General features: G+C 41.7%; 1 protein-coding gene across 1 annotated transcript in view; it reads left to right on the top strand.

Annotated features, from left to right (window-relative positions):
• Positions 1 to 13313, top strand: part of TMEM232 (transmembrane protein 232) — a 303917-nt gene that overhangs the window by 117374 nt on the left and 173230 nt on the right. Inside the window, 1 exon segment of the mRNA XM_030193465.1 lies at positions 342 to 441. Within this exon segment, the coding sequence (XP_030049325.1) occupies positions 342 to 441 (100 nt within the window).

The raw sequence follows: 13313 nt of genomic DNA, 5'->3' as shown, positions 1-13313 counted from the left end.
TCTATACCATGCCAGATTTTAAAAGTTAAAATCTTAATCTGCTGCTCTATTGGCTGGTTAAGATTTTACAGACCTTGTTAAGGTAATTTTTGAGAACAAAGCTAATTAGGATTTGTTGTGAGGAAGTGTATAAAGACTTAAGAAATCAAGATTTTTTTTTTGTTTTTTGTTCTTAATTTTTGCAGATTTCCATATCTCTTATGTTGAAAGTATAGTGTATGTTGTATACATCATTGAAACAAACTCCTACTTAATGTCTTTTGTGCTGTACTTTTTTAGACAGCAGAATGAGAAAAATACAACGGTGTAGATGATGAAAACAATGTTACTTCCTTTCACAGATTGGATTTTTGACATTCTTGAGGCTTTTTGTTTTCCACCTCTCTGATCAATTAGTGGCTTATAAGGAAAATAAAGACCGGCTTTACACATTTCTACAAGGTAAAATGTTATGTTTTATTTGGAAGTACAAAATAGACAAAGTTTGGTACCACAATGATGCCACACAGGTCACTTTAGGGTATTATCTTGAAAATCTGTTACCTTTAAAGAATAACTATTTAACCCTCTTATCTCTGAAGGGTACATAGCCTCCATAACCACAGGTATTTGGTAATTTTACAAATTTTCACAATGCTACATGTCTTGTTTTACTCAGTGTTTTAATTGAGGTGGGTTGTGCTGGTCTGGCTTTCTGCCAATTGCCATGAGCTTCTGTGTTGAAGGTTCTTGGATCAATTCCAAGAATTGTGAATCTTCTGTGTCAGGCCATTGGTATCGCTAAAGCGTGGTTTCATAAATTATGTACATATCCTGTCCTGCATGAGGTAGCTATGACCAGATTCTGGTACTGGGAGCAAAAGAAGCCATGTTCTGCCACTGCTCCACTCATCCTCTTATCTGTAGCCAGACAAAAGCTGTCACCAGGGCCAGAGTGGTGGCACTTTTAAGAAATAGATTATCAATAGAAATCAAACAAATTAAAACATGGAAAAGAAAATAAGATGATACCTTTTTTATTGGACATAACTTAATACATTTCTTGATTAGCTTTCGTGTGACGAAGAAGGGCATCCTTCGAAAGCTAATCAAGAAATGTATTAAGTTATGTCCAATAAAAAAGGTTAACCAAGCCAGTCCACAATGTATATATTGTATTTCTTCACCACATATATACTTAAATATTGTTCAAAGAAATCTTCAGCAGTCAATATTCTCTTATAGCGTTTATATACTTTTATAGAGTGCCTCAGTGATGTGTGTCGTCCACCACCCTTACAGGCTTTATGTGGCGACTGATATTAACATCAACCTCTTCATTGGCCCAGTTTATTCTTTTACAGGCTACTTAAACTATAGTTTATATAGAAAACGTGTCCACTTTTACACTTATCTTATCTGTCGGACTCGGGGGTATCACTGTCCGACATGCATGTTTCGCTTGCAACGGCAAGCTGTCTCAAGGACCTACCCCTGCAAAAGAAAAATACTAAATCAAACTCTATCTCTCCTAGGTGTCTGGCCTCAACTAACCCCTGGAAGCGATATCCTGCCCTATAATTTTCTTAACTGCTTACCCCATAGTCTTCCTAGCGCCAGCTCTACCATAATGTTTCTTAGTAAAGATGCCGGTGGCGTGTTTCAGAACTCTATTTCAACCCTTACTCAATGACGTCAATAACCCCGACCCCACAGAGTATCCTCGGCTTCCCTTTTTTAGATCAGAGACCTCCAATCTAACTCTGCATTTAAGCCCTTAGGTATAACCGTTTGGAGCCAAAATATAAACCACTGTTCTCTAAAATTTAAAATTTTAGCTATAGAACCCCCCTCCCTCCTTCTTTCTATATTTTCCACAATCCTCCACCTCAGATCTTCTATTTTATGCTGTTTCTGCAGCCAATGTTCCACCAGAGGGGCTTGCATATTTTGTGTTGTTATTCTAGATTTGTTCGTTCAATCTAATTTTGATAGGTCTTGCACTCCTACCAATATATATAAGCTCACACGGGCACATGATCGCGTATACAACCCCACTGCTACCGCAGTCCGTCATTCTATCATTTTTAAAAAATCTTTTTTAAAAATGTTATTTATTATTTATTTATTATTAACATAAACAAGCCTTACATCTTGTATTAGAAACACAGAGTTAGAAAATCATTTAAACATATGATTATCAAAATCATTAACATAAAGATATATTTTCTCTTCCTTAGACCTCAATAATTGGGGGCGTTCCAACATAGACAAGGAGATCAAAGGAAATATATCAAAATAATTAAGGCGTTTCTCTTTTTTACACAATCTTAAATATTAATCAGCTATTGTACTTCTCACTGGAGTTACACTGGAGAGCTTTTTTTGATCCAAAAAAGTTTTAAGTTGGTCTGACTCAAAGAAAACATATTTCACATTTTGATATTTCACAATACATTTACATGGGTAGGATAACAAGAAACTAGCTCCAATTGCCCTGATTTCCTCTCTAAGTAAAAGAAATAGTTTTCTTTTTTCTTGAGTCATCTTGGTGACATCCGGATAAATCCAAACCCTTGATCCACAAAAATTTTTCATAGCATTTTTAAAGTATTGTTTCATGATAACATTAAGATCTTGTTCAAAGACCAATGATACTAATAGAGTTTGTCGCTGAGATATATCTGAAAATGATTGTTCCAACAATGCTGAGATATCTTGTAAATCCTGATCGCTGGTCTGAGGATTGGTCTGAGATCGAACTTGTTTCATTTCCCCCTCTTTATTTTTAGACATAGGAATATAATAAATTTTGTTAACTCATTTTTAAAAATCTTATCTTTTGCAGGGGGCATCCACACCTCACCTGTCACCGCCAGAGCACACCACTGGCAATGACCACATGTCTTCTGACCTCCTCTAGATGGTACAGCTGGGGGAAAGCTCTTAAACTTATTTATACTTAAACGTTCTCCTATAGATTTCCCTTTTGTATAAGATATCACAGGAAATTCCCCGAAACACGGGTATAGTTGAAGAACATGCCAGTGGTTCTTTATAAACTGTACCGTTCTCTGACTCATCTGATTGAAAGGCAAGACACATGTCAAACCTTCTTCACCCTTCTTATTCCCCTCCTGCAATAGCAATGAGCGTTGGGCAAACCGTGCTCTTGTGTACGCTTTCTTCACAGAGGATCTCGGATATCCTCTAGCTAAAAATCTAGATTTTAATGCTTTAGCTTGCTGTTTGAAATCAGATAACGTGGAACAAACTCTTCTGACTCGCAAAAATTGGCTTACAGGCAAATTATATTTCAAATGGTGAGGATGGAAGCTACCAAATTGTAGCAAAGTATTTTTACTCACAGGCTTTCTATAAAGAGAGGAATATAATTTATCCATCTCCTTATAGATCCAAAGATCTAAAAATTCTATCGCCTTATTACTTGCAACCATTGTGAATGTGATATTCGAATCTAAGGTATTCAACCAGCTGAGAAACTCTTCAAGAGCCGGTTTGGATCCAGCCCATATAAAAAAGACATCATCCAAGAATCGTTTCCATAATTGTACAGATGTGAAGAATATTGAGGAGTATATTTTGGATTCAAGTTTAGCAACATATAGAGTAGCCACTGAGGGGGCTAAAGTTGCCCCCATGGCCACACCTTGTGTCTGAAGGTAAAACATATAATTGAACCAAAAATAATTTTTGCAAATAACTAATTCAGCTAATGATAAAATAAACTGAGAAGAAATCCGTTGAGCTCCTACCCGGGATTCTGTTGTCTCTTTAACCACTTGTAAAGCCCCCTCTTGAGGAATCATCATGTAGAGTGACACGATGTCAAGGGTAACCAACCACATGTCCTCAGTCACTGAATCAACAGATTCCAGATGTCTTAAAAAATGAGAAGAATCTTTAATGTATGAGGGCATCTGTAGAACTGATTGTTTCAAAAATGTATCAACAAAAATAGATAACGGTTCTAATACTGATGATCTCGTGGAGACAATAGGTCGTCCCGGTGGAGCAGTCAGACATTTATGTATCTTTGGAACAAAATATATCTTTGGAGTCTGAGCATCCTCTTCTACTAGGAATCTACCTTCCTTAACTGTTAACATGTTTCTTTTAACTGCTTCAGATACCAGATCCTTGATTGTTCTTTTAAGCTCTTCCATCGGATCGGTGGTCAATACTCTATATGCTGTACGGTCACTCAATTGTCTACTAGCCTCCTCCAAATACTGTTCTTTATTCCACACAACTGTAGCTCCTCCTTTATCCGCTCTTATGATTATAATCTGTGGTTCTTTTATCAAGCTATCTAGTGCTAACCATTGTCTCGTGGATAAATTATTCTTCAGTCTCAAAGATCCATATTCCATCTCAGCTCTCTCCAGATCTCTAAGAACCAATTCCCTAAAGGTTAACACCACTGGGTTTATAGCACCCGGTGGATAACATTTAGAGGAAGGCTTCACAATAGATATATCAATGGAGGTCGGGTGGTCCATAAAATATAGCTTACATTGTAATTTCCTGAAAAACTTCTGCAGTGCTACCCTTAGGCGGAACGGATCATGGTAAGCCGTAGGTACAAAACCTAGTGCCAAATTCAATACACTTTTTTGATCTTCAGATAAAGCATATGTAGAAATGTTTACTATGGTTTGCGTGTCTTCCGATTCTTGTAGTCCCTCGATCGATCTTGTCCTCTAGGGGGTTGTTGTCTCTGCCTTTGTTGAGCCCCCCTAGTTCTCGTATTCCTATTTAATTGGTCTCTTCCATCACTGCCTTGATTCTCTTGCTCTTGATCACTACCAGTGCTCATTTCACCACTATCTTCAGATGAATTTTCAAACGCCACCTTTTTCTTACCCATCTCGGGTATACTCTTCCCAGTTGATAATCCCGTTCATCTCTTTTTAGCTTCTTTATCTTCACTTGTTTAATGGAGTCTTTCATCGTCTGTATTGTCTTTTTCAATTCTTCCATTTGCTTATCATATTCATCTGGAATCAAAATGCTTTTCAAACTCTCCTCCATAGTGGTGATTTGGCTTTTAAGATTGATTTCTACTTGAATAGTGGTCTCTACAATTAGAGCCATAAGATCTCGACTACATTTATTCAGTATAGCGGACCATTTATCCAAAAAGGTCTTATCTGTCACAAAAATCTTCGGTTCCTTAATTATACGCAAACCTCTAGGGACCCATGACTTTTTTAGGTATTGTGCCAACGTACTCGCATGCAGCTCCGCCCTGGTTAACCGCTTCTGAAGATTCTCAAGCTCCACCCAGGAACTCTGGGAGTTGGGGCTGTCGTCTTCCTCCAGCAGCATAGGTCGCTGGGGGAGTCTTAGATTGTATCTCCTCTATTTTGTATGCATTGCCTGATTACCAGTGGCAACAGGGATTTGATTTAAAATTATATTTGAACGATGGCCCTCAGTATCTTTGTATACCTTCTAAAGTAGACTATATTATTTCTGCAGTTATATTTGTATGTGCCTGATGGCCACTCAGCAAATGCATACAGCCTAGTACACTTATCATTTTACTCCAAGTTCTTTGGACCTCATTACTCCTTCAATTGCATCAGGAAAAGACGTTATCTTTTTGTAAACAAATCAAAGCTTTTTAATCTTAGGATGATAGAATGTTTAAAAAGGAGGATCAGTACTATGAGGGTGAGTTATGCTCTGGGGCGGGGGGGAGGAGATTATTTTGAGCTAGTATTATGAATTGTCACGTGAATGTGAATGAGAAAATAACACTTTGGTCAGGCAAGTTTCAACAAAATACTTAAAATTTATAACTAGAAGATTTGTATAATTAAGAATAGTGACATTTATAGAATTGGAAGATAGAAAATTATGGATTATTCATAATACAGTTTTTTGGGCCAATGATTAAAGTAATGACCTGTGAGATTTCTTTAAACTCCAAAAGGGAACATACTTTTGAGAGCCTTTTCTTCTCCTTTGAAAGAACTAGAAGGTACTGTAGATATTCAGCCAGAGGTGGTCAGTATTTTTTTAAATGCTGTCTGCCATGGGCAGAAATATCCCTGGATATTCAGCACTGGGCCATGTACAGGCACCGGCACTGAATATCCAGAGCTAATTAATATGTGCTGGCCGCTGCAGCTTCTGCGGGTCACAACCCGTATTCAGTTGGGCTCCATATAAGACAGTTATTCCCACTGCTGAATATTGATCAGGGCCTGCATATGGGATGCAGCTATCCTGTGCTTCCATTATCCTCCATCCCAGAAGAGTATCAAACCCTCTCCCTCCCTCTCATGAGGCAAGAATCCCCCCCCCCATGTTAATACTCATCCCCCCCCCACTGATAGGAACCCCCAGGTCCTACCTAAAGTCCCTTGTGGTCCAGTGGGGGTGATAGGCGCAGGAGCGAATCCTATTTGCCCATTTCCCTAGCGGCTACTTCTAGAGATGGGGGTTCACTCCTGCCCCCATCACACCCACTGGACCACCAGATACTTTAGGTAGGCCAGGGGGGGCTTATCATGAGTGGAGAGGAGATTGTTTAGGCTGTAGGGAAGCTGGGAAGGGGAGACCTTGCCTCATAAAGGTTGTTGGAGGGAGGGAGGGGGATCGGAAGGGGGTCTTGAGGGGGGAGGGAGGGGTTTGGCAACACTTCAGGCCAGGACCCGGAAGTTAACGGGGCACCAGTCAATAATCGGATCAGTGCTCAGCAGGGCCGTGCCTAGGGTCTCTGGCGCCCCCTGCAGACTATCAGTTGGCGGCGGCGGCAGCGGCGGCCCTCCCCCCTCCCCCCCCCCCCCCCCCCCCCCGTGAAAATGATCGCTCACCACTTGCCACACTGACAGGAATTGTCAGCAATATTCTTAGAAACAAATTGCTATACATTGCAAAATAAGATAGCAGATGTAAATTCTCAAAGTGGACATATTCCAAACACTAAAATGAAAATAAAATGATTTTTTTCTACCTTTGTTGTCTGGTGACTTTCTTTTTCTGATCATGCTGGCCCAGTATCTGATTCTGCTGCTATCTGTCCTCTTAACTCCGTTTCCAGAGCTTCCTTTCCATTTATTTCTTTCCTTTCCTCCTTTCTTCTTCATTTCTGGTCCTCAGCTTCTGCCTATTTTCTTCATCCATGTGCAGTTTTTCTCCTCTCTTCCTTTTCCCTCATTTCATCTCCTTCATCTCTCTTCCCTCCCCTCTATGTCCAGCAATTTCTCCTCTCTCCGTGAGCCCTGCCTGCCCATCCATGCTCCTCTGTCCCCTGCCCCCTCCATTCATCCCTATCCAGCAATTTCCCTCTCTTCCCTGAGCCCTGCCCTGCAATCCATATCCATCCATGCCCATCTGTCTCCTCCATTCATCCCTATCCAGCAATTCCCCTCTCTCCCTGAGCCCTGCCCCTCCCAATCCATGCCCATCCATGCTCCTCTGTCCCCTGCCCCCTCCATTCATCCCTTTCCAGCAGTTCCCCTCTCTCTCTGAGCCCTGCCCTCCCATCCATGCTCCTCTGTCCCCTCCATTCATCCCTAATTCCCTATCCAGCAATTCCCCTCTCTCCCTGAGCCCTGCCCCTCCCATCCATGCTCCTCTGTCACCCTCCATTAATCGCTATCCAGCAATTCTCCTCTCTCCCTTCCATGACCCCCCCTCGCATCCATGCTGCTCTCTCCTCTGTCCTCCCACTCCCATCATGTCCCAGTTGGCCTGGCCCGCCCTCTTCTCTCCTCCCCCTTCGCATCCATGCTCGTCTCTCCCCTGCCCTCCCGCTCCCATTGTTCAACTGCCCACCCTCTTCTCTCCCCTCAACATCCCTTTTCTTTTTTTTTCTTTTTAAATTTACCTCCGTGGCGGCCCAGCAGCGTCAGTGAAGGAGGCGGCGCTCCCGACATCTCTAGCCTTCCCTTCGCTGTGTTCCGCCTTCTTCTGACGTCATTTCCTTGACGTCAGAAGAAGGCGGAACACAGCGAAGGGAAGGCTAGAGATGTCGGGAGCGCCGCCTCCTCAACTGACGCTGCGCTGCTGGACCGCCATGGAGGTAAATTTAACAAAAAATAAATAAAAGGGATGTTGGGGGGGGGGGGAAGAAAAGGGCGGGCAGTTGAACAATGGGAGCGGGAGGGCGAGCGAGGTGAGCATGGTGCGGCGGCGCCCCCTAGAGGGAGGCGCCCCCCTGCCATGCTTACCCCGCTTACTGTGTTGGCACGACCCTGGTGCTCAGCTAACTCTCCATATAAAGCTAGGACAGCCTTTTTTTCTGTCCTAACTTGATGCGGTTGCTCAGCTGGTTAGAGGACTGAAAATTGCCCCTAACCATTTAGGCGTCTTCTCTGCCCTAACTCCGCCCCCGGACCTCTCACTGGCCAGCTAATTTCAGCATGGGTAGTTAGTGAGGATATTCAGTGGCACTGTCCAGTTAAGAGCTGCTGAGTACCCCCAAATAGCCCTGCAGAAATGATTTAAATAGCCATGGGCCTCTTCTGGCCATTTAAATCACTTTGAATATCTACTCCTAGAATTATACTATTTTTGTTCTGTCAGACTAACTCCTAGAATTATACTATTGTTCTCTGACTAAGTCAAGATTTTTGTTGTTTGATATTGATTAATTTTGTGTATGCTGTGACAGGAATGAAGCTCACCTCCACTGAAGGAGCACCAGATGATAAAGATACAGATGAGTTAGTTGCACTTTGGGATATAGAAATGCAGCATTATTTGGACTTATTTTGGTTGAAAAAAGGAAGAGTTATTTGCAATCAAACTATGCCCTTTGCTATTCAGAGCAATTAAGACAGTGAAAACACTATTTGTGATGAGCTGAAAGAGCATAGATGAAGTCAGACGCCTGAGTCGAGAAATTAATATATGAAAATAAAATATGTAAAATTCCATTGCACAAAGCAAAAAAGATATATTACTGTATATGGGAAAAACTAAGGGCCTCTTTTACAAAGCCGTGGTAGCGAGGAATCCCATAGGATATTGGCTTCCTCTCATTTGCCACACAGGAATTATTAGTGCGACTTTGTAAAAGAAGCCCTAAATGCAGTAGTTTCACATTCGGCTGAATTATTTACTATAGTTTGTAAACTAATTAATCAACCATCTATAAATCGTAATGACCATTTGCCTTCAGCTTGGGAGTTAGATAACTTTTTCCATGCAAAAGAGTTGAAGTTATTGCCTGTGTTAGACTCCTATCTTGCTCGTTGCTGGTAGTAATGACAAATGGAAAAAATGGAAATTTTGCAAAGTATGTGACTGGTTACATCCCTAATAGATAAAATGCCAATTATATTTACAAAGATGTTAAGGCTTAACTTAGACAACCAAACGGCAGCAGCGATGCAAGGAAGGACAAACAGCAAGAATTTCCAAATGTCAACTTTAATGGAAACAGGACCCAACCTGTCCAAGTTTCGGAAAAATCTTCGTCAGTGGTCACATAGGTTTACACAATACATTCACAGATTCAAATGTACTGCAATACCTGCATTTAAAAGAAAAATGAGGTCCAATGTCAAAAGTAAAAGAATGTAGCCAACAGCATCTGCATAGAAAAAGCTCTGGTCTCCATCGTCTCCAGCCCAAACTCAAAAAGCACAGTCAAGGCTTAACCTAGCACATGTTTTGAATAATACATTATGTTCACTGATTTCTAAAGTGATGATAAAAGTAGCATTGATCAAACCTGAGAAGAAACAGGAGATACATATCAATTTTTGAGCTGAGTGTGTCTGCTAGTGGTATTCCATAGGGCCCAACACTATCAACTATGCTGTTCTACATTTATTTGATTTCTTTATGTAACTTGTTGCACAAGTTATAAATATGCTTTAGTATTTATGCTGATGATTGCTGTTTGCCCTCTTTTTTTTAACTGTAATTTTTATTGGTCCACCAAAACCTTAATAACAAATACAACTTCCAGGCACAAATATGCAGTCTAGGCAGCAATATCTATGCAGTCATGACAGAATTACTTATGAATATGAAAGTAATGTGCATTGGTGAAAATGCAGACAAACAAACTAACCAACAAACTAGTATAAACACCCCACCTCCAAAGAAGTCCCAATCTTTTCCCTGTTAACCCTCCTACCCCCCTCAGCTCCCCCCCCCCATGTCCTTATTAAATCAGGGATTACATGTAACCTAGTGTGGGTACAGAAGTAAAAGGGATATCACAAATCAATAAGAGCGTAATCAACAAGAAATAGACTGTAGCATAAGCCATGTAGCAGTGCGTAGGAAGCAGTCAGCCAATGCTGCATGGAGAAAAACCCCTCACACATTAATAACTAATATCCACTCCCATCCTTCCCAGCTGAAAACCAGTATTCCTTCCCCAATCTGTAATTTACAATGAATAAAATATGCCTTACAAGTTGCCCATTCCATCCCCAATGAGACTCACTCTTACCCCCTGCCAGAATTGAGCGTATGTGTCCCCCTACCCCTGTAATTCCCTAGAGATTTTATCAAAAAGACGGATTTTGCACATGGCTGTCTGCCCATTGGAACTGTCACTATCTGGGGACCAATGTGAGCTAGATCCTAAGATACATGCCTGCCTGTCTGCATACCAATCCTCCCCTGTCCATTGTTTGGTCTTATCCCATACTAGCTGCCAAAATTTGTACACTATAGGACATTCCCACCATAAATGCTCCAGAGTTCTGATCATACCACACTTTCTCCAGCATAAGGTAGACGCATCTGCTTCCCCCCTGCACTGGGGTCCAGTAGGGTCTGTTAGCAACTGATACTGGAGCTGTATATATTATGTTATTTGCATACATGTGTGGGCATACTGGTATATTAAATCCCAACTCTTTTCTCCCAAAGGCATCCCCAAGATTCCCATTTCGGCTCTACCTGGGCCCGAAGTGGCTGTTCATTTTGAGTTAAAGTGACATATATCTGGGACAGAAGTTTGCGTTGACTACTCACCTCTATTTGGGCAGGATCACCGAATACATTTCCTTTGACATCCATTCCTAATAAGAAATCCTTCCCTTGAAAATATTGATAAAAGGGAATTCGAATACCCACCACCTCCTACATAGTAACATAGTAGATGACGGCAGAAAAAGACCTGCACGGTCCATCCAGTCTGCCCAACAAGATAACTCATGTTTGCTGCTTTTTGTGTATACCCTACTTTGATTTGTACCTGTGCTCTTCAGGGCACAGACCATATAAGTCTGCCCAGCACTATCCCCGCCTCCCAACCACCAGCCCCTCCTCCCAACCACCGGCTCTGGCACAGACCGTACAAGTCTGTCCAGCACTATCCCTGCCTCCCAACCACCAGTCCCGTTGCCCACCACCGGCTCTGGTACAGACCGTATAAGTCTGCCCAGCACTATCCCCGCCTCCCAACCACCAGCCCCACCTCACTGTGGGGGGGGGGGGGGGGCTTTAAATAATGGCCTCTCAAGGCTTTTAGAACTATAGCCCTGTAAGACAGTCACAAATCAGGCTGTTTGCCCCTTTTGTTGTGCTTATGAAAATATCATCATTGTTGCTTACTGAGTGGTGCAGTTCAAATGGTTTTACCACCAATTTTAAGAAAACAGAAGCGATAATCATGTATAAAAATAAACATTGTAATTTTCAACTTAAGTATTGAAAGTAGTATGGGGATTGAGATCCAGTGTGGTTTAAACAGCCAGGAGAGGCTCCTGCCTGCTTAAACCACACTGAGTTGGCTGGCTGCCAATATCAGTTCTGATATCCTGGTACAATCTGGGCAGTACCGGGACAGACCCAGAAGTTGTGCAGGCACTGGTGATATTCAGTGCTGGAGCCTTCATACCTAACTGGGCAGACAGGATTTTATAAAATGAAGTCTTATTTTTGCCTGGTTAGGTATGTGGACACCGACACTGAATATTGGCTACCAGCTGCATAACTTCTGAGTTCGCTGAAGTCTCAGATATTGAATGTCTGTGCCTGGGTGTGGTCTGGCATTGAATATCTGGGTCTAATTTAGCCAGAGACAGCACTTTAAAAAACTGCTGACTACCACAGGCTGAATATTGACCTGATTATAGCACTGAAACTGTCCTAGTCACTCTCCTGGCCAAATTCAAGCAGGAAATAGCCATAGGTAAAAGCATACTTCTCCAATTCGACATGTCAAGCGCATTCGACATGGTAAACCACACTATACTACTGAGACTCCTTGGCCACTTCGGGATTGATGGAAACATACTTAACTGGATGAAGGGCTTTCTAACCACCAGAACATACCAAGTAAAATCAAACTGAAACATATCACCATCGTGGAAAGCAGCCTGCAGAGTACCTCAAGGATCACCATTATTACCAATACTCTTCAACGTGATGATGATCCCACTGGCAAAGTCCTTGTCCAATTGAGGTCTCAACACATTCATCTATGCAGATGACGTTACAATCTACATTCCCTTCAGACATGACTTGTCAGAAATAGCCAATGAAATCAATGATGGCCTGAACATCATGGACTCTTGGACAAACTCATTCCAATTGAAACTGAACACTGAAAAAACACAGTGCCTCATCCTCTCATCTCAACATAACAATTACAAACCCGCAACCATGAGCACTCCCTACTTCAGACAGCCTAAAAATACTCTGCGTCACAATCGACCACAATCTTACTCTCGAGAACAAAGTAAATACCGTAATAAAGAAAATGTTCTATGCAATGTGGAAACTCAAACGAATAAAACTTTCTTCCCGAGGGAAACTTTTCGAAACCTAATACAATCAATGGTCCTAAGCCATGCAGATTACTGCAACGGAATCTATGTGGGATGTAAAGTACAACTCACAAAAAAACTCCAGACCGGCCAAAATACAGCAGCCAGATTGATATATGGTAAAACACGATTCGAAAATGCTAAACCCCTACGAGAAATGCTGCCCTGGCTCCCAATCAAAGAATGGATCATCTTCAAAATCTGCACTTTGGTCCACAAAATCATCTACGGCGTAGTCCCAGGATACATGACAGATCTCATAGATCTACCAACCTGAAATAGAATTGGATCATCACGATTATACTTAAATCTACACTACCCAAACTGTAAAGGACTAAGATACAAAACAACTTACGCATCTAGCTTCTCCTACATAAGCGCACAACTATGGAACGGACTCCCAAATGCGGTGAGAACAATCCATGACCACTTAAACTTCAGGAAATCACTAAAAACTCACCTCTTCAAAAAGGCCTACCCCATCGATCCAACGTAAATCCCCACACCCAGCAACACAGCATAACTAATGATCGTACTGGACAATTTCTAATCTTCATT

This window comes from Microcaecilia unicolor, chromosome 2 (assembly GCF_901765095.1).
Source record: "Microcaecilia unicolor chromosome 2, aMicUni1.1, whole genome shotgun sequence".
Lineage (NCBI taxonomy): Eukaryota > Metazoa > Chordata > Amphibia > Gymnophiona > Siphonopidae > Microcaecilia > Microcaecilia unicolor.
Note: the sequence above shows the minus strand (reverse complement) of the source record. Positions and strands in the feature narration are given on the sequence as shown.